This window comes from Pipistrellus hanaki (genome assembly GCF_964339955.1).
Source record: "Pipistrellus hanaki genome assembly, chromosome: 16".
NCBI classification, from domain to species: domain Eukaryota; kingdom Metazoa; phylum Chordata; class Mammalia; order Chiroptera; family Vespertilionidae; genus Pipistrellus; species Pipistrellus hanaki.
The window spans coordinates 14270069-14292874 of NC_140518.1; the positions used below are offsets into that span (position 1 = coordinate 14270069).

Genomic DNA, 22806 nt, shown 5'->3' on the forward strand with positions numbered 1-22806 from the left:
CGGCACTGGGGAAACTTTACTGTTGGCAGGCAAGGGTGGGATTAGAGAAACCAGTTAAGAATTGATTGCAAAATCCAGGAGAGATCATAGTACATGGACTAAGGTGATTTCCAAATATGCCTTACAGATCAAAGGTAGAGGTGTCAGTGTTTTCTGGATTAGTTGAGGGATGAGAGGGAGGGGGGAGAGAGAGAGAGACACTGGAGTCAAGGAGTATCTAAGGTTTTTGGACTGAGCAACTGGAAGCATGGAATGGGCTATACGGAAGGGAGACTTGGAGGGCTGGAAATCAGAAATAGGGCTTTGCAACACATTCAGTTCATTAGGCATCAAGAAGTTGAGCAGACAGTTGGAGATACATGAGCCTGGAGTTTTGGGGAGACAGTGGAGTTGCAGATGTGTGGAGTTTTTTGTTAAGGGGGATCATCAGCGTGTAAATGGTATTTGAAGTCATGGGACTGTTACTGAGTCAACTCCCCCAAATTCAGGTTCATGTATCTTCGATCTTTAAAAAAATTTATTGATTTCAGAAAGGAAGGGAGATAGAAACATCAATGATCACAATCATTGATTGGCTGCCTCGTGCACGCCCCCTACTGGGTATGGAGACCACAACCCAGCATGTGCTCTTGACTGGAATCAAACCCGGGACCCTTCAGTCCACAGGCTGACACTCTATCCAATGAGCCAAACCAGCGAGGGCCATGTGCCTTCAATCTTTAAGGCATATTTGGAAATTACCTTAGTCCATGCACTAGTAGACCAAAACATTGAGACATTGGTGCTTGGAGACGGAAGAAGGTTTATTTGATTTGACAAAATTGAGAGGATGGAAGAACACGATCTCTCACATCCATCTCTCCCCAAAAGCAAAAAAGCAGGGATTTTCTGTGTGCTGGGGCTTAGGGAGGGGGAGTTTCAGGGGACGCAGAGGGAGGCCTGTGTTTCTTTAGTCACAGATAACTTTTCCCTGCATCAGACTCCTGGCCGCCAGCAGCTGGCCATGGCTACCTTGAAGATATTCTTTCCTTCTGCAAAACAGACTCATAAATTATCTTTCTGCCTCTGAAGTTATCTCTTCCTGCACGGCAAAGCGATACCACATCAGCAACTTATCACTGCATTCCTGAGAACAAAGGGGGTTGACCAATAAGAATGGCTAACATTTGAACAAAGACCTAATTAAGAATTAAATTATTCAATTCTAGCCACCAAAAATACTATGAGCATTAAGAAGGGCTCAGTTACAGGACCTCTGAGGATTATGAAGCGTATGGATGTACGGGGAAGGGTGGTCCCCTTAGGCCTTCCTCATCATCCCAGCCCCGCACGGTGACCTTGTGCATATACACACACATACACACACACTTACATATACACACATACACACTCCCTCCCCCACATACACACTCACATACACACACACTCCCACACACACACACACACACTCCCCACACATACACACACACACTCTTTCACACACACACATATATACACACACACACTCTCTCACACACATACTCACCCACACACACACTCACACAACACACACACACATACACTCTCTCACGCACACACACACACAAAGAGAACAGGTCCCTCGCCTCAGAGCTGTGTACCACCTCAGCCCTGGCCCATTTGGGCCAGCAGGGCAGGGAGAGGGGTAGGGACTGGGTGGCTCAGGGCCATCTGGAACCTTCTCCCAGGAGTAGAAGCAGCAGGCAGTCCAAAGGCCCAGAGCAGATCATTACCTGGAGGCAGGGCAGGCCAGTCCCATACAAGCTCCAAGCACCCCGGTAGGTGGTAGGGGCCTCCCTCTTCCCTCTTCCAGGCTCTCTGCAGCCAAGCCCTGCTCGTCCCTCCCGCTCTCCTGGTCTGTCCCCCACCATCCCTCCAGCGCACCCCTGCCCCTTGCCTCTGCCTGCAGCCTCACCCAGTTTGTCTGCCCACCCCTCCTCCAGCACCCAACCTGGAGGAGTTAGGAGCCGGCTCCCCCGCCCTGCAGGCCCTTCACTGGCTCCTGCCCTCTGCTGCCGCCGCTGGCTTCAGGGGGACAGACCCTGGACAGAACGGCCGGGCCTGGCGCCTCAGCTAAACTCCTGGGGAGAGGCAGCGCAGCGGGGGGCCCTCTCCTGCTGCGTTTTGTCTAGGGCTGGGGGCAGGGACGGTGAGTGGGGGCTGTCTCCTTCAGTTCCCTTGGCCTTGTTTCTCACACATCTGCTTTCCAAGTGGAAATACAAGTGCAAGACCTGCTGTGGAGCCTCTATACCGGCACTCTCAGGCATTATCTCACTGAATTCTCACTATGACCCAGGACAGGAATCACACCCATTTTACAGATAAGAAAACGCTCAGATTAGGTAAAAACCTGCTGAGGTCCCCTGACTGGTGGCGACCAAGTCACAACCCTGCTCTCGCCCCATCCACGCCTGCCTCCCTCCTGCCGCCGCAGACAGGGGCCGGGGACGTGCGACGTGGCCCTGGCCAGCTCCGTCCCCATCTGAGAGGTTTCGGGGTCGGGGTTGGGGGAACTGGGCTAACAATCCGCCCGCGCCGCCTGCAGCACCAGCCGCTGCAGGGCAGTCCCGCCCGCTCCCCGAGCCCCACCCCCCTGGTTCGCAAAGGAGAGCGCGGGAGACCGCGGGGACCGGGCCTTTATTTGGGGGCGGCTGGGGGCGCGCCGGACTCGGGGCCCCCTGGCTGTCCCGCTCCAGGCTTCGCCGGAGCGCCCTCAGGGCCCTGGGCGGGCTGGTCCCCGAACACGGTGCGGTGCATGGCGGCCACGTAGCTGCAGCCGCTGGGGTCGGCCAGGCGCAGCCGCGCCAGGGGCAGGATGCGCTCCGAGGCGAAGTAGCGCAGCGCGGGCTGCGGGGCGCGCAGGGCGGTGAGGAAGACCTGCGGGCCGGGGAGGAGGCTGCTGGGCGGGGGGCGAGGACTCGGGGCCGCCCCGCTGCCCCCGGAGCCCTGCCTGCACCCACCTCCTCCCGGAGCCCTGCCTGCACCCACCTCCGCCACCTCCTCGGGGTCCTGCGCCGCCTCGCGGAAGACCTGCTCGAAGTGGCGCTGGTACCGGGAGAAAAGGTCCCGGGTCTGGGCATCTGCGCCGGCCAGCACCGCGGCCAGGCCGTCCTGCACTTTGGCCTGGAAGGCGGTGCGCACCGGGCCGCACTCGATGAGGCTCACGCTGGCGGCCGAGAGCGGCGAGTGGGTTGGGAGCCAGTGAGATCGGGGCCCAACCGGCCCCCAAAACCCCCCCCCCCTCGCCCCCATGCTCCGCACCGCCAGGAGGGAGGGTAGGTGAGGGTCTGCGCACTGGCAGGTGACTGGGCACACGGGCACATAACGCTAACCGGAGTGCTTGAAAGGGCTCCCATTTCCACGGGAGGGTCTGAGCCACTCTGGCCTCAGGATTCCAACTTGGCTGGGCCTCAGACCGTGTGACCCTGGGGCAGTCAGCTAATCTCTCTGGGCCTGCGCTTCCCAATAATAACGGGCACCTCAGCAGGTGGGTGGCACACGCATGCCCAGTGCAGTGCCTGGCACACAGCAGACATGGGCAGGGAGAATGCCTAGTGTGGCCCCACCTAGCAGGGTATGGGGGTCCCCAAAGCCAGGCTCAGAGGGCGGGCGGGGACTCACTGGATCCCGAAGGGCGGCAGCAGCACCGCCAGACTCTCGCATAGACCTTCGATGGCGAACTTGCTGGCACAGTAGACGGCGTTGAAGGGCAGCCCTTCGGGGGGAGACGGGGGAGGGAGGCGTTGAGACTGAGATGGGAGCTCGCCCAGCGGAAGCCCGGCCCGCTCCCTCGGCTCGCCCCGCTCACCCATCAGGCCTCCCATGCTCCCCGTCACCAGGATGCGCCCGGAGCGGCGGCGCTTCATGTCCGGCAGGAAGGCCTGGAGCATCTGCACCATCCCCACCAAGTTCACGTCCAGCACAGAGCCCACGGCCTCCGCCGAGAGCACCTCGATGGGCCCGTGCAGGCCCCGGCCCGCGTTGCATACTGCAGGGAGAGGCGCACGTGGACCCCTGTGCCTCCTGCGCGGCCCCCGTCCCGGCCGGTCCCGTGGTCCCTGAGCCTCGGGCCCCCTCGGTTTGGACGCGGGAAAGGGCAGCTCACCCAGCACGTCCACTCGGCCCTCCGTCACACGGGCCCTGGCGGCAGCCACGGAGTCCGCGTCCTGCACGTCCAGCTGCAGTGTCTTCAGGGAGCCGGGCGGGCACCCTTGGGAGCCGGCTGCCTCCCACAGCGGGCCCTGCGTGCTCAGGTCCCGCAGAGTGGCGTACACTGGAGGTTGGGGACCAGACGAGGGCCTGAATGTCCTGCTTTACTCACCGAGGTGCCCGGGGACCGGGGCTGCTCCCACCCCCATCCCCTCGTGTACCTGTGAAGCTCCGGGAAGGGTCTGCCGCCAGCCGCAGGGCCAGGTGCAGGCCGATGCCCGAGGAGCAGCCGGTGATGAGCACCACCGTGCGGTCCATGGGGAGGGTGTGTGGGGGAGGCCCTGGGCTCGGGCCTAGATAGCACCTGCTTCGCTCCGCCCCCGCCCCTGCCCCCGGAGGGCCTCACCCCTTGTTGTGTCTCCAGCGCCACCTCAAGGCCGAACCCTCCAGAGGTCCCTGGCCTGCTCTGCCCACTCTGTGCTAGGTCAGGGCGGAGACGAGGCCCCTGCTGGGAAGGACCTGCCTCAGTTGCTGGCCAGAGGTCGGGCGAAGCAGGTGTGGGCTCCCCGTGGGCACCCCGGGCGGGTCTCTCCCCGGGCGGGTCTCTCCCCGGGGATGCCTCTGTCCCACGGGGACAATCACAGTTTCCAAAGTTTGCTGCTGAGGGTAGGAAAGCAAATGCTTTGGGAAGGCATTCTTAGCTCAAAGGTCAGGGGTCGGTATTAAAAACGGGGAGACAAAAGCAAGGGGACAGGGAGAGCGGGCCTCACACCGGTGTCCGTGCTGTAACTCCGAGTCCTCCCCGCAGGGAGCAGGGACATTCAGACAGACAGGCCCAGGGGGTTCACCGTTTATTAAGTTGTATGAAAACAGTGCTTTGGGGTGGAGGGAAGGGCAGCTCACTTCCCTCCGAACCTCCTAATCTCGATCCGACTGGCAGGTCTTGAGTCTCTTCGCCTGGGGTGGGGTGGGGGGACCTCCTTGCCCAGCCCCAGGCCCCAGGAATCTGCCCGGCTTGGAGTTTGGGGAGAACAGCCCAGGGGTGGTTCGTCTGTCACAAGGAGCCGGCCACCCAGCGAGGGTAATATTTGAGGAAGAGCTTCTTGGCCAGGTCCACCGTGTCGCCCTGGGGCTGGCTGGGGTACCGCCGAGTGCTGAGGGCAAAGGTCTGCCCCAGCTGGAGGGCGAGCTTCTCAAACTGGTGCTGCTGGAAGGGGTGCCTTGCACCAGGCTGTCCACCAGCGTCTCCAGGAAGAGTCGCCAGCGGGGGGCGTAGTAGTCGGCCACCAGTCCCGCCAGCTGCTTGTTGGCGTAGTCCAGGATGTTGCCCTCGGGCCCCAGAGGGTGAGCTGGTAGCGGCTGTTCTGCTCGTAGAAACGGGCCTCGGCCTCGCTGGCGGCGGCGGCCCGGGCCTGCTCCAGCCAGCGGCCCAGCAGGAAGTGGCTGTCGCTGGCCAGGATGCTGTCCAGGGAGGGCAGGAGCTCGTAGGCCAGGACGCCCGCCGCCCTCAGCAGGGGGACCAGCTCCTTGCTCAGGTAAGCGCTCCTCACCTCCTCGTAGTACAAGCTGACCAGCTCCTGGACCGCCTGGCGAGTGAGGTCCGCCAGGTCGTAGCGGAAGGACGGGCTGGTGGCCAGCGCGGGGGAGGCGGCCAGCAGCAGCCGCCAGGCCTCAAACACATCCGACCGGTTGTACCAGACGGCGGTTGCCATCTGGAGGGACGGCCGCCTGACCAGGGGGCTGCGATTGTGGCCGCTGCAGGCCTCGCCGGAGCAGTTGTAGACGCTCCTGAGGAGCAGCCTCCATGCTGCCTCGGAGCCTTCGTGGGAGGCCCCGTACCGCCGGGCGGCAAAGCCGGCCACCCAGGCCCCCAGGTCTGCCACTGGGCCCTTGCGCCAGCCCAGCTCGGCCATGAGGGCGTAGACCACTTCGTTCTGGCCGATGCCCTCGGGGGCCATGCCCGTGCCCACCATGGTGGAGTTGGGGAAGAGGCGGGCGGCGGCGGGGCCCCGGTTCACGGCCTCCAGGGCCCCGAACAGGCCGTGGTTGCCCCCGAAGTTGTGCAGCATGCACCAGATGAAGGGCTGGCCCTGGAAGGAGGCGGTGCGCACGTACACGGGCTGGCTCTCGGCAAACAGGTCCAGGACCAGGAGGTGGCCCCGGGGCACGGCCCGGAGCACGGCCTCCACCTGGGCCGGGCCCCAGAACTCGGGCTGGTGCTGGAAGAGCCAGCCTTGGAGGAGCCACACGGCGTCAGGGTCCACTGCGGGGGGGGGGGGGGGGGGGGGGGGGGGAGGCAGAGAAGAGAGGCGATGAGAAGGGCGGGGGCAGAGGAACATTCATCCCCCCTCTACAGAGAGGAAACGGGGGCCCAAAGAGGTCAGCTGACTGTCACAGGACACTTCCTTCTCTGAACCCCCCAGCCAGCAGGGCTACTTCATCACACACACCCCTTCCCCATCGGAATTCCCCAGAGGCTGGTCACACACACATTCACAGGCTCCAGCCCTGCTCACTCTGACTCAGGAGGGGAAGGGGAGGGAAGGAGGCTGGATCTGCAGACCCGGCAGACTCTGGGCTGAATGAGACTTGAAGCGGCTGAGCCGCTCCGCTCCTTTCCCGCGGACAGAGGCCTCCCGCCCCCACTCCTGCCCTGGCTCCTCTCCACCCTCCCCGGGAGGGGCAGGAAGGAGCACTAGGTTCACATCTGGCACATTCCCTAACCTCTGGCCTGTGTCACGCACCTCCGCGTGGAGGCAAAGACCAATAAAATACGGGGCGGGCAAACGTAGGTTTATGGTTGTAACAAATAATAAGCAAATACATAAATAAATACAAGAACAAACTGTGTTTCAATACTCACATCTGTAGACCTACTTTTGCCCATCCCTGTCTTGAATACCCAGCACTTGATGACACGTTACTCTGGGCCAGGCGTCATCCTACTTACAGGGGCCCCATTTTATAGATGAAGAAACGGAGGCCCTGGGAGGGAGGTAACTTATTGCCGTCACACGGGCAGGAAGCAGCAGGGCCAGAGTTAGAGCAGGCTGCCTGCTTCCGGAGCTCACCTCTCACCAGTGTGGTAAAATGAGATGATGTATGTGTACAAGCGCGCCCACTGAAGAGCGCCGTTGTCAGTCAGGTGTTACTATGCCCAGTCCCTCCTCCCCTTCCCCGCCTCCCCCGGCACCAACCTGCGACCATGGCCCGGTAGACGGCGGCAGTGGCTGCGGCGAGGTAGGAGGGCTCCGAGGACGGGGGCTGCATCTCATTGAACGTGTCGGCCCCGTAGATGTGGTCTGTGCCGAACTCTCGGGTCAGCTCCCGCAGGAAGAGGCTCCCCACCACGGGGAATAGGGGTCCTCAGGAGCCAGGAGGAAGGAGCAGGAGTAGGAGCAGTTAAAGTGTCCCCAGCTGCCCATCTGGGTGACGTTGACCTGAGGGAACACCCTAGTTGGGGGTGGGGACAGTCCGGACGTTGAGTGGAGGCCGGCACAGTCACTGCCAGGTTCATTAACTTATCTGCGACTCCTGGGCCTCATCCTGGTCTCTCCTGCCCCAGTGCCTTTGCACATGCTGTGCCCCGGGCCTGGCGTCCTTTCCTCCTCTCCCCCTGCTCCTGCAGCTGGTTACTCCTGGACTCCTTTTGCGTTTCACCTAGTTTGGAAAACTCTCGCTATCTTCCCTCCCACTGATTGAAACAAACAACACTCGTTTTTCAAGGTCTGGCCCCGTACTGCCTCTCTCTGAGTCCTGCAGCTCCTCCTACCCAGGCAGAAGTGACCTTGACAGAGAAGTGGGCCCTATCGCTGTGTTATAACCTCCTGCCAGCCTAGCTCCCACCAGGGAAGGGAGCGAGGAACTCGGTGCCCTGTCATCGCTGCCTCCCGGGCCCAGCAGAGCCTGGTCTGGCGATCCCAGGCCCCGACAACCGCTCCCTGCATGTATGCACGAGGCTCCTGCCACCCGGCAGGAGAGACGGAGGGGTGGCCAGCGGGGCCATCGGCGTGCACGAAGCACCGTGAGAGTGGGCACCAGGGGCTCACGGGCCTGAAGGAGGTGGTGACTGGGGCTGGGAACCCAGCAAGGCCTCCTGAGGGAGGGGAGGTCCCAGCTGGCCTGGGAGGATTTTCCCAGCCACAGGAGAGGATGGGTGGCACCACAGAGGAGCAGGGAGGACAGAGGCCAGTGCACCCCTGCTACCACACACAAGAGCTGCCTTTTGCTAAGTCTCAGTGCCAGGCCATGTATCCATGTATATTTTATACGTGAGGCAACTGAGGCACGCAGCAGTCACGTCACCTGCCTGAAGCCACATGGCTAGTGGGCAGCAGAGCCAGGAATCAAGCCTACAGCTCTTTCCATCGTGCCTTGCAGGGGAAATAAACCCCATCTCTGAGCTGAGTGGAGGGGAGGGCAGGGGGCCTCACCTGGTGATGGCCTTGGGGACGTGCCCCGCGAACGCCGGCAGCACGGGAGTCCATGCCGAAGGAGCGCATCCGGTCCAGGATCCGGTGCTGGAAGAATCGGGGGCAGGGGGAGCTGGCGAGCATGGCCCGAGATGGGAGGCCCTCGGTCCCCCGGGCACACCAAGCCCCCGGATCCAATCAGGAGCCTGGAGCCTGGCCAAGCAGCACCCTCCCTAGCCTGTGACTGCCAGGGCCACCGCTGCCCCGCCCCTCCTTCCCCTGTGGTTTACCTGCAGGTAAAGCTGCTTGAGGTGCCAGGAGCGGGGCAGGGGGCCGCCCCAGGTGTGCAGGTTGCCCATGCGCTCCCAGGCCAGGAAGGCGGGGCCGGCGAAGTACTCGTCGATCTCCGAGGGGGTCAGGCCCAGGGCCAGGTACACCTGAGGAGAAAGGCACCCCCCACACACATAAACACATCCATCTCCTTTCACCGATTCCCGGCGTTCACTCACCTCTCCTCTGCGCTGGGCCCTACGGTGACTAAGACCAAAGGCAGCCTCCGCCTGCAGGGAGCCCTCAGTCCAGGAGAAACGGGTGTGTGAACAGGTGAGTTTACCGATGTCACCCTTGTTGCACAGGTGAGCTGAGGCACAAGGGGCCTCTCCCCAAACCAGGAAGGGGCCTTAGGCAGCTTCATGGAGCAAGGCTGGCTAGAGATCAGCTCCGCAGGGAGCTCAAACAGCCGCAGGTGCAGCCAGCTGGCCAGGCCGGAGGCAATGCTGCCCTCCTGGGTGTTCAGTAAGGCGGCCAGGCGGCCCTTTTTAACAATTTGTCCTGCGGCGTTTTTAAAAAAAGGTCCCGATTTTTGGGAAAAAAATCGGGACCTTTTTAAAAATGCCGCGGGATAAATTGTTAAAAATTGGGACTGTCCCCCAAAAGCAGGACGTCTGGTCACCTTCGTGTTAGGGGGCGGGCTTGCCCAGATCTGCGTTTCAGAAAGGGCTCTCGGCTAGCAGAGCCTGCGAAGCCAGGAGTCCAGTGCAGAGGCTCCTGTGGGGGAGCAGGGAGAGGGCGTGAGAGCCTGAATTAGGGCCATGACTAAGGATGGAGAGAACAGGGAGGCCCAAGGCGGCTAATGACACAGAATCTGTAGACGCAGCAGACTGACTGGACTTAAGCGTGTCCGGTGGGGTGCTGGGGTCGAGCCTAGTGTCTGTCTCGGCCGCAGAAGCCCGTTTCCCGAGGCCTGGGGCCATTGTGCCCACCACAAATGCCTCTGGAGCCCGTTCTCCGTGGGCCAGACACTCTGCTGATGCGGAGCGGGGGACAGGGACACCTGGAGTGGTCCGAGGGGTGGGCACGTACCCGCTGCCAGATGGCCTCCTGGCCGCTCCAGGCCAGCGCCAGGTTGATGCCATTCAGTGCCATCCAGTCAATCTCCTGTTCCCAGCGGGCCCAGTCCCACCACACGAAGGAGTAGCTGTGGGTGCACACGTTCTGGTAATAGCGGTACCTGTGGGCGGGGGCGTGAGCTGGGGTGTGTCCTTCAGCGCAAAAAGGATGTTCCTCACCCTGACACCCATCGTCCTGGAAGAGCTCAGAAGGCCGCCGGACTCCAGATCTAGCCCCGAGGGAGGGGTTCCAAATGTGGTCTCTCTACTGCTTCTCTTGGGGATCCACCCCAGGCAGAGCTGAGAGGTCAAGAATGCACGGTGAGCCCTGACCGGTGTGGCTCAGTGGATAGAGTGTCGGCCTGCGGACTCAAGGGTCCCATGTTCGATTCCTGTCAAGGGCTTGTACCTTGGTTGCGGGCACATCCCCAGTAGGGAGTGTGCAGGAGGCAGTTGATTGATGTTTCTTTCTCATCAATGTTTCTAGCTCTCTCCCGCTCTCCCTTCCTCTCTGTAAAAACATCCATAAAATAAAATAAATAAATAAAAAAGAATGCAAGGTGGGCCCAGCTGGTGGGGCTTGGTGGCTGAGCTTCTATAGATGAACCAGGAGGCCTACAGTTTGACTCCTGGTCAGGGCACATGCCCGGACTGACCAGTGATTCTTTCTCATCACTGATGTTTCTCTCTCTCTCTCCCCCCCCCCCCCCTTCCTCTCTGAAATCAGTAAAAATGTTTAAACCATTTTTAAAGAAGAATGCAAGCTGATTCTTTTCAAGAATGTACCTACTTTCACGTCTAGGGCCATCTTGCCCGATCTCGTCTGATCTCGTCAGAATGTACTTTTTACTATAAGAACTCGGTTTTTCTTCTTCTCCGGAACATTCTGACTATTGCCTAGTTGTGTTTCCGGTTCTAAGACCCTTGCATAAATCCTTGTCATGTCTTTCCAGCCAAAGCCTCTAGGTTTTTGTTTTGTTTTTTGTCAGTTGGACAAGGCAGACCAAAGGGGATCTGAAACCAGAGTTGTGCAACCAACCCCAGGGCTGGCGCTTCCCACCAGCGTAGTGCTGGGGCGGGCGGGACTCAGCCCGGTGAGCGGAGGCAGCTGCAGGGGAGCCGGGCGGTCCCGCCGGTACCTGTTGGGCGTGGCCTCGGTCAGCTCCGCGGGCACGGCGGGCAGCGGCTGCGGCAGGTGCAGCTGGGAGCCCGACCAGGCTACGTGGCAGCCGCAGAAGTCGCGCAGGTAGCGGTGCAGGCCGGCGGCGGCGGCCACGCCCGTGGAGCCCACCACCCGCACGGGCGCCCCGGCGCCGCCGCCGCTCAGGCGGTAGGTGTCCAGGCCGGACTCGGCCGCCAGGGCGCGCTCCACCGACACCGAGAAGGCGGCCGCGGGCCCGGAGCCCAGCAGCCGGGCCAGCAGCGCCCGCACGGCCTCCGCCTCTCGGGCCTCGTCCCCGGCCGCGGCCCCGGCCAGGGCCACGAGCAGGAGCCCCAGCGCCGCCGCCGCCCGCATGGTCCCGGGTCTCACCCCGGCCGCCGCCGCCCGCGGGGAGCCTATAGGGGACGCGGGCCCAGGGGGCGGGGCGTCCCGGGCCCAATCAGCGACGAGCATTAGGTCACGTGGAACCGAAGGCAAAACACCGCGGGCAGCCGGGAGACTGGCTTCCGGGTCCGGACAGCCGCCCGGGGGTGTCTTCTGGGCGCACGCGGGGCCGGAGCGCGTGACCCGGTAACCTCAGCGGCCCGGGGCCCGGGAGAGGTGGGGGGAGAGGCGGGCCTGGGGGTCCCGCTATCCTGTTCCGGCGTCTTCAGGTCCCACGCGCTTTCACACGCGAATCTCTCTCCTCCCATTCATCCTAACACCCAATAAACACTTGGAGTTCATTTAGGAGCAGGCACTGCCACCCCTCTCCGGGGAGACCTAGAAACCATATACAGTACTTAGGGGAAGATTTACATTAGAGCTGTGATAGTGTGAAGAAATAGAAGGGCGCCCAGCCTAAGGCTTCCAAAAGGAAGTGATATTTAATCTGAGTTAATTGGGATTGACTAGGAGAAGAAATAGGGAAGCACCCAGGGCAGAGAAAATGTTTACATGAAGATCCCCGAAGGATAGTGAAAGAGCTGGGCAGATTTGAGGAATTAAAAGAGCAAGCACAAAGCTGGAGGGGCCATAGGCCATGGAGCGTGGCCTAGCGATGGGGCAGGGCCTGGCGGACATGTTGAGGTCTCCTCGGGGATCCTTAAGGCAGCAGCAGCAGAGTGGAGTTACCTTCATTTTACATATTGGGGAACTGAGGGCCAGAGAAAGGAAATGACTCAGACAAGATCAGTACTGGTAGGAGAGCGGGTCTGGGACTAGAAGCGGACCCCTAAGACCAGCCTTCTTGCCACTATTGCCCAAGGGCCTCTACTGTTCAGGCTGCCTCTCTGGCAGGGAGGGGTGAGTGGGGGCTTTGTGGTGGGCCCTTTAGAAAAACGTTTCTAACAGGAGCCTTTGGAGACAGGGGTAGATTTTTCCAGGTTGTCAGGCCTGAGGGAAGCCGTTGAGGGACAGGAAAGGGATCAGAGGAGGACTGCCAGTCCAAAGAATCTGGAGTCTGGACTGAAAAAGAACAAGGGAGTCCAGTGAATTTGCCGGGCTCCCCAGCTCCCTGCCCCCAGACACAGCAGCAGGCCCTGCCTTGCTCCTGGCTCTGAGCAGCTTTCAGGAGGTGTAGCCCCTGCTCTCACCCAGTTTCTAGTATCAGAAGGTTCTCGGCCTTTCTCAGGGAGCGCTCCAAGTCCGGCCCAGAGAGATGCACTCTCAAGGGCCACAGCCTGCAGCACCTCTCCCCACGCCCTTCTCTGCTCCTCTCCAGCATGCCTCACTCGCACCCAATTTTCCCTCCGAACACCCCTGTCTTCAGGTGAGCCTTGTCAGAGTCTCCTCCTGCCTGGGCCTGTTTTACTGGCATTTCTGGATCTCAGGGAACGTGTGGGTGGGAGTTGGGGCTCTCTGTGGGGTCTGGGTTCACCCAGAGTGTGTGTTGGGGGGGGGGCAGTAGGTTGGGGACACCATCCAGGGGGTTAGTAGTACATTTGAAGCCTGAGTTCGTAGATGGTAGGCAGGAGCTTCAGGGATGAGTCCAAACCATCACACTCTTTTCTCATCTTCCCCATCAGGCTGGGAGCTCTGACAACAGGAGTGGGTGACGGAAAAAATTAAAGCGTGAACTATTCGGCATTTACTGAAAAATGAGGAAGTTGTGTTGTGAATGATTTGGAATGTTCTGCAAATGGTCAAACCAGTAGGTATAGTACACTTGCATTTGTGTGGGTATTTTTTATTTGTTGTTGTTAATCCTCACCCAAGGGTCTATTTTCCAATAATTTTTTTTTTTTTTTTTTTTTTAGAGACAGTGGAAGGGTGGGGGAGAGACAGAGAGAGAGAAACATTGATATGGAAATGAGAGAGACAGATTGGTTGCTTCTTGCACATCCCCTACTGGGGCCAAGGAACAAGCCTGAAACCAAGGTGTATGCCCTTAACTGGAATCGAACCCGCACCCCTTCAGTTTGTGGGCTGATGCTCTAACCACTAAGCAAACCGGCTAGGGCTGTGTGCATCTTTTTTAAAGGCTATGAAAACAGTGGTGGCCTCCCATGGAGTACTAGGATGCTGGGAGCGGGAGGACTTGACTTTTTCCATTAATGTGTGTGAAACAAGTAGGCCTGGCTCTCCTCTCTCCATCTCATCATGTTCTCTTCCGTTCCTGGCCCCTCGGCCTATGTACCCCAGAACACTGCCCTGCCAATCCGGTTGCCTGCCTGTCACAGCCCAACTAGGATCGCATGGCACTCACCTTGCCTGTGAGGAGGAATGAGTCCTTCCCTGTCTGGCCGCCAGGGGGCAGCCCATGCCTAGGACACGCCTTGGGCAGGCCAGGGAGCGGGGAAGGCAGCCAGGACTCTTGGATCTGAGAGGAGCTCCACTGATGCCCCTTCTACCCATGGCTCCCGGGACAGAAAGAGGCACAGTCTACCCAGGTCCCTGGTGAATAGGACAGAGTGGGTCCTGAAGGTGGTGACAATTTAAAAATTGTCTCATCTTTAAAGTACTGAGCAGGCCCAAAGCCACCCTTTTCATGCTGGTTCTAGGACTGTAAGAGAAGGGGCATTCACTGGATAGAGAGCACAGAACCACTCAGCAGATGTCTGGGGTCCTGGGATTTCACGAGAAGGGGATCTCCTATTTTAATCCTGCCCCCAAATGCATCCAGCAGCCACTCTTAGGCATTACCCATCTACTTTCTGTCTACTTCACCGAAATGGAATCATGTTATGTGGTCTTGTGTCCTGTTTCTTAGCATAGTGTTTTTGAGGTCCATTCATAGTGTTGCAAGCAGCAGTACTTTATTCCTTTTTATTGTAGATGAATACCTATTGATATTATATGGATAGACTGCCTTTTGTTATCCAACTGGTGGGCATTTGGGTTGTTTCCATTGGGGGACTATTATGAATAATGCTACTATGAACACTGTGCACAAGTCTGCGTGCGCATCTTTTCATTTTTCTTCAGCGGATACCTAGACGCCAACTTGCTGGGTCTTGTATTACTCCTGTTTAACGTTTTGAGGAACTGTCAGGCTGCTTTCCGAAGCACCATTTTGCATTCCTACCAGCAGTGACTAGGGGTTCCAATCACTCCACATCCTTGCTGGCCCTTGTAATTAGCTTTTTTATAAACCTTTTTAGTGGATGTGAGGTGGTATCTCCTCATGGTTTTGATTTGCATTTCTCTAATGACTAATTACGTTGAGCATTTTTTCATGGGCTTACTGGCCATTCAGCCTGTGGACATAGAGGGCTGACTGCAAATTTATTGAAAAAATAAAATCCAAGTATAAATGGACCCAGTATTCAAGGGTCAACTGTATGATTTGCAGATATTGTCTCCTGGGGTGAATGTCTTTATTTTTCCTTTGAACCAAAACATTTTTTAATTTTCCTAAAGCCCAGCTTATCTTCACCACTTGTTATTTTTGCTGTCATATCTAAAAATCATTGCCTCGCCCAAGGTCAGCATGAAGACTTGTGATTTCCTCTTAAGAGCTTTAGTTTTAACGCTTACATTTAGGTCCGTGATTCATTCTGAGTTAACTTTTGTACATAGTGTGGGGCCCCGGACCATATTTGTTTTTTACCTGTGGATTGATTCCCAGTTGTATTAATACCATTTGTTGAAGACTGTCCTTTCCCCCATTGGGTTTTCTTGGCCCCTTTGTTGAAAAACCAATGGACGCCCTACCTGGTTTGGCTCGGTGGATAGAGGGTCAGCCTGCAGACTGAAGAGTTCCGGGTTTAATTCTGGTCAAGGGAACTCACAACCTTAGTGCATCAGGACGATGCTCTAACCAATTGAGCTGCCCGGCCAGCGCCCAAATACCCATTCCGATTAGGCCTCCCTTTTGGAGTCAGTAACAGAGCAGAGGCTAAAAGAGCTCCTTTACCTGAGTTTCCACTCTGGACTTTTGGCGGAGAAGGTGGAGGTGCTGCGCCAGGCCTATTCCAGGGCAGCTGGCCTGTTGGGGAGGAGAGGGCTTGAGGCTGGGGGGGACAGGAACATGAAATGAACAGGGGTTTCCTGCCCCTCCTGGAGCCGCAGTTGTCAGCCTGCTGCTGGAATTCCTGCGCAGCCGGGCGCTGGGGAAGAATGTGGATGCCTTACATGGCAGTGAGGAGGCAGAAGTGCCCTCCCTGCCCACCCCGCCTGCCTGGACAGTCGGCAGGCTGTTCAGCCACCTGCCTACCTCAGCACCTCCCATTCTCCAGCTGCCCCAGACCACATGCTGGGCCTCCATCTACACCGCGGCCAAGGGCATCAGGGCTCAGAACAGCCAGGCTGCTGAGCCCCAAGAGCACCGTTGGAAGAGCCTCTGCTGTTTGGGTGGGGAGTGTGAAGGGGAGGCGAAGCCGGGTCCCTAAGTCCCCGCCCACCATGGGTAGTGCCTGTAAAGCTGCTTTGGCTCCAGCCAGGGGGAAGGCGCCTGTGAAACTTGAGATAAGGCGAGAATTTCACAAACGTACTGCCTGGTCAGGGCCTTAGTGGCCGTGGCCTTTGATCAGAGAAGCAGAAATGTAGAGGAGGCGGGGGAGAGGGTGCGAAGCAGGGGCTGTGGGTACAGACAGCCAGCCTCCCTCTGTAGACTCAAACACACTTTATTCAGCACAGGAATGTCTGAACAGCGGGGCCTTGGGCAGGGTTCCTCACACAGAGAATTCTCCTTCCAGCCCCGCTGTCAACAGAACCAAGATCATCACATCATGTAAACCATGGGGCCACGGGGGAGGGCTCTGCACAAGGTCTGGGGCAGGTCACACTGGCCAGCACGTGGGGGGCTGGGGCAGCTGGGCGGATGGCCCACACCCAGGGCCAGCCGCGCCTGGGAGGGCTGAGTGAGCAGCTCTGAGTAGCTCGCTCAGGAAAGTCAGGTGGAAGAGGACAAGGGCCTGGCCATCAGGGGATTATCTCGGCCACTGAAAGTGACTGGATCAATTTAGCTGAAGCAGCCAGGGCTGCTGCGTCAACACATGCTTAAAAGGCCCTAAGATCACAGCTGGTGTGGGGTGACCGCGGAGCCGGCCCCGTGGGGGTGCTCGTCACCAGCTCACTGGCAGGCTGTGCAGCTCTCACAACCTCATGCCCGGCAGTCCAGCCAGTCGCCTCCAATCAGCAAATGGTAAGGGACAGTGACCCTCCCTGCCAGGACCTCATGCCCCCCACCTTGGGCTCACTGTGGAAGGGGAAGGGGCACTCGTGGCAGAGCAAGGCTGGCCTGCCAGAGGACCAGCCTTGACGGTCACTGTCCTTCACTCAAGATTCATGATTTGGGGGTGGGGAAGGGTCCCGGTCTGCACCGGGAGGAGCATCAATTTAAACCCTCTGCCCAGGGGACGAGTTCGTGCCAGGGCCCTCGAATGCCTGAGCAGCAGCTAGCCAGGACCTCTGTTTTGGGCCTCTCTCAGCTGTGCTATCAGGATGCAAATGAGGGAGCGGAAGAAGGGAATTCTGGGAGGGAGGAGGAGAGGTCTGAGTAGAGAGTGGAGGTTAGGGAGATGGTGTTGGGTGCCCTGGGGCCCTTGGGGGTGACAAGAAGCCGTGCACGATGGCACAGTGTGGTCCAGCTGGAGTCCTGATAACAAGGGCAATGAAGGCTAGAGGTGGGGGGCAGAGGACATAAGTACCATCTTCCTGGATCTGCTCCTACTGACCGCGGGAAGGGTGCCAAGAGCACCCCCCGAAAACCAGTGACTGGAGTGGCAGCAGCAGAAACAGAATCTGGGTGTGGATGGGGAAGGTGCTCCTTCCCTGGGCGGCGGGCTCACATGGAAACACAGTCACCACCAGGCGACAGGGGGGAGCGGGCTGGCCCGGAGGGGACGGAGGGCAGGGCTGGTGCCAGCAGTGTGAGTGACAGCAGAGCCCAGCTTCTCAGGGTCACTACACCACAATCTGCACAGCTGAGGAGGCAGGAGACCCACGGGAGGGCCGGATCTCACATGCAGCTGGGGGAAGGTGGCAAGGATGACATAAATGCCCCCAAATCCAGGGATCACACCAACACACGAGGAGCACAGCTGTCACCATGGAGTGCGGGGAGGACAGTGGGCACGTCCCCGTGCGGGCTCACTCGTCTAACTTCCCTTCCAGGATGTGCTCGAAGGAGAAGGGTAGGAACTTGAAACCGGTCCCGCTGTAGAATTTGTTCTGGAACTCGACCCTGGGGAAAAGGAAGAGGGCAGTCGTCATCCCACAGAAACGTTTTGGGATTTCACAGCGGGCCAGAAAGATGCCGACCCCACGCTCCCCGAAGCTTTACTCTCCGAGGTGCGCATGGGAAAGCCGCTCTGCCTCCTGCTGCCTGTGCCAGCCCAAGCCCAGAACTCGGCCTCCCAGCGCGCACAGCTCTGCCTCTGCAGCCCGGGGCCTGCCCTCAGCCAGCCGGCAAGTTTCTAACAGCAAAGAGGAGCCCCCCAAACACCTGGCAGGGCTCACAGCGGACCCCGAGGGAAGCCCCTGAGCGGCTGTGAATTCAGCCCCGGGAACCTTGGGGGCAGGAAGGAGAGCGGAGGTTTGGGAGTGAACATTCAAGGCTTTCGAGTTAGGGGAGGAAATTCTCAGGAAATGGGGGGAAGTCAGGAGGGGAAGTCTCCTCAAAGCCATGGCGAAAACATGCTCCAACTACAAAAACATCTGAGGAAGAATTCTCCTCTTGGGGACTGAAAGGAAAAACAGAGCTTCAGCTCCCTTCCCAGGCTGCTCGGCGGCCATCGCGCGGCCTCCCGGGGCCCTATGGGACTCGAGGGAAGAAGAGCTCGCTCCTGTGAGCACTTGGCAAACGCGCCCTGGATGGCTGCCCAGCAACCAAATCAGCACCAAATATGGGCAGAAAACGCATGATTCAGAGTCTAGAAAAGCGAGGAGAGCTGCCCTGAGGAATAGTTTCCACTGGGGCTGAGTGACCCTGGGGCACCAGGGCCCTGCAGGAACCGGTGGGGGAGGCGGGCGGCAGGCAGTGGCGTACACACAGGCTTCCTCCCCAAACCCCGAGGGGAGCGGCTAGCAGGAAGGAAAGCGTGGGGAGCGGCCTGGGCAGGCGAACCAGGACCGCCTGCAGGTGGCACTGCGAGGCCCTCAGAAGCCCCTGCAGCCTCGGGTGCTGGCTGGGGGCACTGCCTGCAGAGCGTTCAGCTCCACACCTGGGGAGACAGGTGAGCATGGTCAGTCCCCGGGGTAAAACAGGATCCAGGAGGGGGAGTTTTAAACTCAAGCCAGTGATACCAGGCCCGGATCTGCCCCGCATCCGAACACTCCTGAGAAGTCCTGCCGGCTGCAGCTACTGGGGGCAGCTGGGGAGGGAGGGGCAGGTTCCTGCTGGGCGCCCACTGCTGTCAGCTCTGAAGTCTTCGTGTTAGGGGGCTGTGTTTGCATTATGGCAAGAGATTGCTGAACAACTGACAATAGACGGACTCGTCCCGTTTTCATTCGGGAATCTGTAGCCAGAGAGTGGGCAAGCCACCTTCAGGTCCGGGAGGTATCAGAGTTCCGACCTCCTGGCTGGCTAATCACACAAACAATTCCAACTCCAGACAGGGTGAAGGGGAGAAGTTCTCAGAGACCCATGGGGCCACCACCCTTCTCTTGCCATCCCTCTGTGTGACTCAGGACGCCCTGGGCACCTCTGGGTTAGCCTGACGTCACCCTCCTCCTCAGCTGTGCTCACACAGCCCCCTGGCACGGAGCTGGGAAGCAGGTCCCCTGTCGGCCTCCCCACCCTCCTCTCCCTGTAAACCAGGGAAACGTGTGCTTCCTGCCAAAGTACAAACATGAAGTTCTCTGTGTGAGGGTGCACGGGGCCCCCGGGGCCGCCCTGCGAGCTTTTCCTTCCTCGGGGGCTCTGCCGGGGGAGCCTCCAGGCCCAGCCCTGCTCCAAGCCACTGAGACACACCTCAGAACCCCACGGCTGTGAGAAGCGTCTCTAGCACCCCTCCCGGCCCCAGCACCTGGCAGAGGCCACCTGTGTGTGACCCAGAGGATCCCAGTCCAGAGAGATGGCTCCTGCTGTGTAACAGGAAACCGGTTTCCTGGAGCGAGTGAAGGGGACCGGTTCCGGGGCCTCCCCCCTCTCCTGGCAGGGTGTGAGCGAGGGGAGGCAGTTTTAGAAATATGATTCGAGGCCCAGCTGCTTCTCTGGCCCTTTCTGCCACTCTGAGAATTCAGGGCCAGGAGCACATGCGTGCCTGATGGTCCCAGTGTCCGGACGGTGATGGCAGCCGGGGACACATTTCAGGCCTCTTACTTCTGGGGCAGCCAGTCGTTCACGCCGCCCTCCCAGGGCGTCCTGCGGTGGCACCACTGCATCCCTTACAGCTAACCGGTCCCAGTCCCGTCCCTTCAGCCGTCAAGCCGTCAGTGAGTGTGCGAGTGTGCACACCTCCACACGGGTGGGTGCTGCCAGAGAAGAAGGTGGGCCATGGGCCACAGTCTTCCTGCTAAAAGCAGTTAGGTGGCCACAGTTATACCGACAAATCATATCCCCGCCTCTGCCTTTCCTGAGGAAGAAAAGACATTGAATTTGGGTGACAGGAAGGCCCACCCACTTTACAGGGTTGGGGGGAAAGAGAGGGACAGACAACTCAGGAGACGGAACTGGCAGGCTGGCACACGAACCTGCTCTCTGCTGTTTTCAAATGTCACCCACCTCCTTCTGACCCTGCACGGACCCCACACTAGTGGTTTACATTTGTTATCGAGTCATGTGTTTTTCTTCTTGTCCCCACAGAAGAGACCCAGAGCTTGTATTACGGGGCAGACCGCGCATCAGAATCAGGAACCCAGCTGCATACCAGGCTGGAGACCAGAAAAAACAGCAACCACGTTCCTGCTCCATTCTCAGCAGGACCAGCTGTTGCCCCTCAGGAGATGGCCACAACTCGCAACGGCTGCCCAGGCATCCCTGAAGCACATCCACATTCGGCCAGGAGGGGACGCACTAGCGCCAATTCCATTCCCTTGGCAGGGATGAGCTCCAAACAGGCCCTTCAGTAAGATGGGATTTGAAATGCTGCTGCACTAGAGTTTTCGCTGTTTTTTCTCTTTTGCCCCAAATGTTCACTACCAAACCCCACAAGTGCAATGTGGTGGACCAGCCTATTCCTTGCAAACTACATCAGAGAGGCATTCAGATGGTATCACCTATCTTCCCACCCATTGGTCTCCCTTCTCTCTAACAGACTAAAAGCAGTTTCTTTACAAACTACCACAAGGAGGTGCCCTCTCCACAGGGCACCCCAGTTTTAAGCAGGGCAGCCATGACCTGCACCTGAACAATGGGTTAGCTGTGCCAGGGCTCCGTGAGTCCCTTGGTATGTACATTGCTTCACGTTTAATCATGGCAGCCTATCCTCTCTCTTCCCATGAGAGACAAGGAGGTGCAGAGGCAAATGCTCCCCTCGGGGTTGGCCAGCAGGGTGGGCAGAGCGTGATTCTGAAGACTGCTCTCCTGTCATCTGTCACTTCCTCGGGCTCATTTATGTGGACGAGGGGAGACAGCCACTCGGAGGCCACAGGGAGCCTGAGGAGGAGGAAGTAACCCTCTGGCGATAACACATAACCTCACCGACTGAGGGCTCACTCCGGAGACAGGCCCAAGCCCAGGCGACTGTCCTCGACCGAGAGTCCCGGAGCGCCTGTGCCTGCCCGCGGCCCTCACAGTGCTGGCCCAGCACCGCGGCGCCCCCTCCTGCTCGCCCGGGGGAGGCAGCCGGCCCCCCACTTGGGAATCACGGTGGGGTGGTAACTGTTCCCTCAAGTCCAGGGCTCTGGAGACAGAGTTACTAGGAAAGGAAGGAAGCCAAGAGCGCAAGAAAAAGTGAGTCACCGCAGGCCGGCTGCACAGACGTTCCCTCACACCGCGAGGCTGAGGAAGTGTGCTGGGAGGGGACGCTGATAAGCCAGGAACAGGGGAGCGGCCAGTGTCTGAATCATGGGGAGCTCCTGACCTCCTGGCTTGCAGTAAACAACAGCTGGGCGGGAGGAGGAGCAGGAGGGAAGCCCTGAGACTGAGAAAGCATGTCTCCACCCGCAGGACAGACTCCCCTACGTGCCTCAGCTTTCTCCTCCGCAACTTAGAACAACAACAGTGGCTCCCTGAGGAGGCTCAACTGGGAGAGTCAGCGATAAGGGTGGGACGAGAGGAGGGTTCAGGTTCAGGTTCTGGGTTTTCTTCAGGTTTGGATTAGTGATGGGAAGAGACATTCCAAGCAGCCCCCTTCTGACCTTGAGGTCAGGAACACCACCGATGATGTCATCTAGGGCTTCCTAAGGTCGGGTCCGTGACCCTGTGACCCCTAAGCTGGTAAAACTGTGTGCTCACATGGTGGGAGGTGTTGCTGAGGAGAGAGGGTCCAGAGCTTCCAGAGCCACTGGGGTTTGAGACCCAGAAAGGAAGAATCGCCTCATATGGAGGGAATGGAGACTCCAAGGGGCAGGGTGGCCAGAGTAGCACAGGATACAGTTTTAGTGTAAGTATGTCCCAGGCATATTTGGAAAATACTTACACTATAAGAAAAAAATCCCCCAAACTCTTCATTGTTGACCTGACATTCACATTTAACAGGTGTTCTGTAATGGTGTTTGCTGAATCTGGCAGCCCTACTCTGAGGTCGCAGAGTCACAGTCCAGGCCAGCCTCTAGCTCTCCCACTCTAGGCTGAGCTCCCTCCCCATGCAGGGCCATGAAGAGCCACCAACTACATCAAAGAAAACAAACCTGCCCTCTTGAAGCTGCTTCGGTCACTGACATACACACTAGGGAAGCAGTCCCCCCATCCACACGAGCTGCCACGGGTCCTCCTCAAAGTCCCTGACCCAGGCCAGAACCAGGGGACAAAACTGGGGTACCCTGTGCTCCAGCATTTCCCGGGCTTAGGACCTATTCCAGAGCTGTTCCCATTGCTCTGACGACAGGAGAAAGTTCTATGCCAGAGCAAAAACACCCCAAACAAACAAAAAGTAAAACCTCGGCAGATCTTTTAAGCTACTACCATCAGGATCACTGCCGAATGAGAGGCGGGGGAGGGAGCCTGACACACGCACCGAGAATTCTCCCTGGCGGCTCTGAAAGTGAGCCGTGCTGATCGGCAGGCGCTTCCGGAAGCGCACTCCTAAGATAGGTCCTTGGGTGCAATGATGTGAAAGCAGACACTTCCTAGTGCTCTGGATTCTGGACAGGAGCAAAGCTGCCCTCAGTGCAGCCAAGGACACGTCCCCGCCTCGGCCCCCGCCGCCCC

General features: G+C 58.9%; 3 protein-coding genes and 1 long non-coding RNA gene across 12 annotated transcripts in view; 1 reads left to right on the forward strand and 3 right to left on the reverse strand.

Annotated features, from left to right (window-relative positions):
• Window positions 1-1983: 1983 nt before the first annotated feature.
• HSD17B1 (hydroxysteroid 17-beta dehydrogenase 1) lies at window positions 1984-4882 on the reverse strand. Of its 2 annotated transcripts, XM_084862517.1 has the most exons (6): window positions 4389-4882; window positions 4124-4291; window positions 3827-4006; window positions 3640-3733; window positions 3007-3184; window positions 1984-2895 (listed from the first exon to the last, which is right to left on the reverse strand). In XM_084862517.1, the coding sequence occupies exons 1-6, from the start codon at window positions 4483-4485 to the stop codon at window positions 2656-2658; spliced, it is 957 nt and encodes a 318-aa protein (XP_084718643.1). In that variant the 5' UTR covers window positions 4486-4882; the 3' UTR covers window positions 1984-2655. The 2 variants fall into 2 exon arrangements, with proteins under 2 accessions (XP_084718643.1, XP_084718642.1); XM_084862516.1 differs by having other exon boundaries at window positions 3640-4006.
• Window positions 4883-5050: 168 nt separating this feature from the next.
• NAGLU (N-acetyl-alpha-glucosaminidase) lies at window positions 5051-11548 on the reverse strand. The gene is given in 10 exon segments (XM_084862490.1): window positions 5051-5385; window positions 5388-5498; window positions 5501-6430; window positions 7365-7526; window positions 7529-7620; window positions 8601-8650; window positions 8652-8687; window positions 8870-9016; window positions 9942-10089; window positions 11107-11548. Coding segments are annotated over 10 exon segments (2217 nt in total). The 5' UTR covers window positions 11484-11548; the 3' UTR covers window positions 5051-5221.
• A 42-nt stretch (window positions 11549-11590) lies between these two features.
• LOC311610933 lies at window positions 11591-22806 on the forward strand. Its single transcript, XR_014793040.1, has 3 exons — window positions 11591-11699; window positions 13136-13260; window positions 20299-22806. It is a non-coding gene; the product is annotated as an uncharacterized lncRNA (long non-coding RNA).
• The window catches only part of ATP6V0A1 (ATPase H+ transporting V0 subunit a1), a 51331-nt gene continuing 44681 nt past the window's right edge, over window positions 16157-22806 (reverse strand). For all 8 annotated transcript variants that reach the window (XM_084862478.1, XM_084862477.1, XM_084862474.1 and 5 more), the window contains one exon: window positions 16157-17736. In XM_084862478.1, the coding sequence (XP_084718604.1) occupies window positions 17643-17736 (94 nt within the window). In that variant the 3' untranslated portion in view covers window positions 16157-17642. The remainder of the gene's footprint in view (window positions 17737-22806) is intronic.

Excerpts from the sequence above, each read along its gene's own strand:
- HSD17B1 (XM_084862516.1), bottom strand. The coding sequence starts at position 4,485 with ATGGACCGCACGGTGGTGCTCATCACCGGCTGCTCCTCGGGCATCGGC. Across the intron at positions 3,185-3,639 it reads CTGCCGCCCTTCGGGATCCA|CGTGAGCCTCATCGAGTGCG; the intron begins GTGAGTCCCCGC and ends CTCGGCCGCCAG. Across the intron at positions 2,896-3,006 it reads ACCCCGAGGAGGTGGCGGAG|GTCTTCCTCACCGCCCTGCG; the intron begins GTGGGTGCAGGC and ends CCCGGCCCGCAG.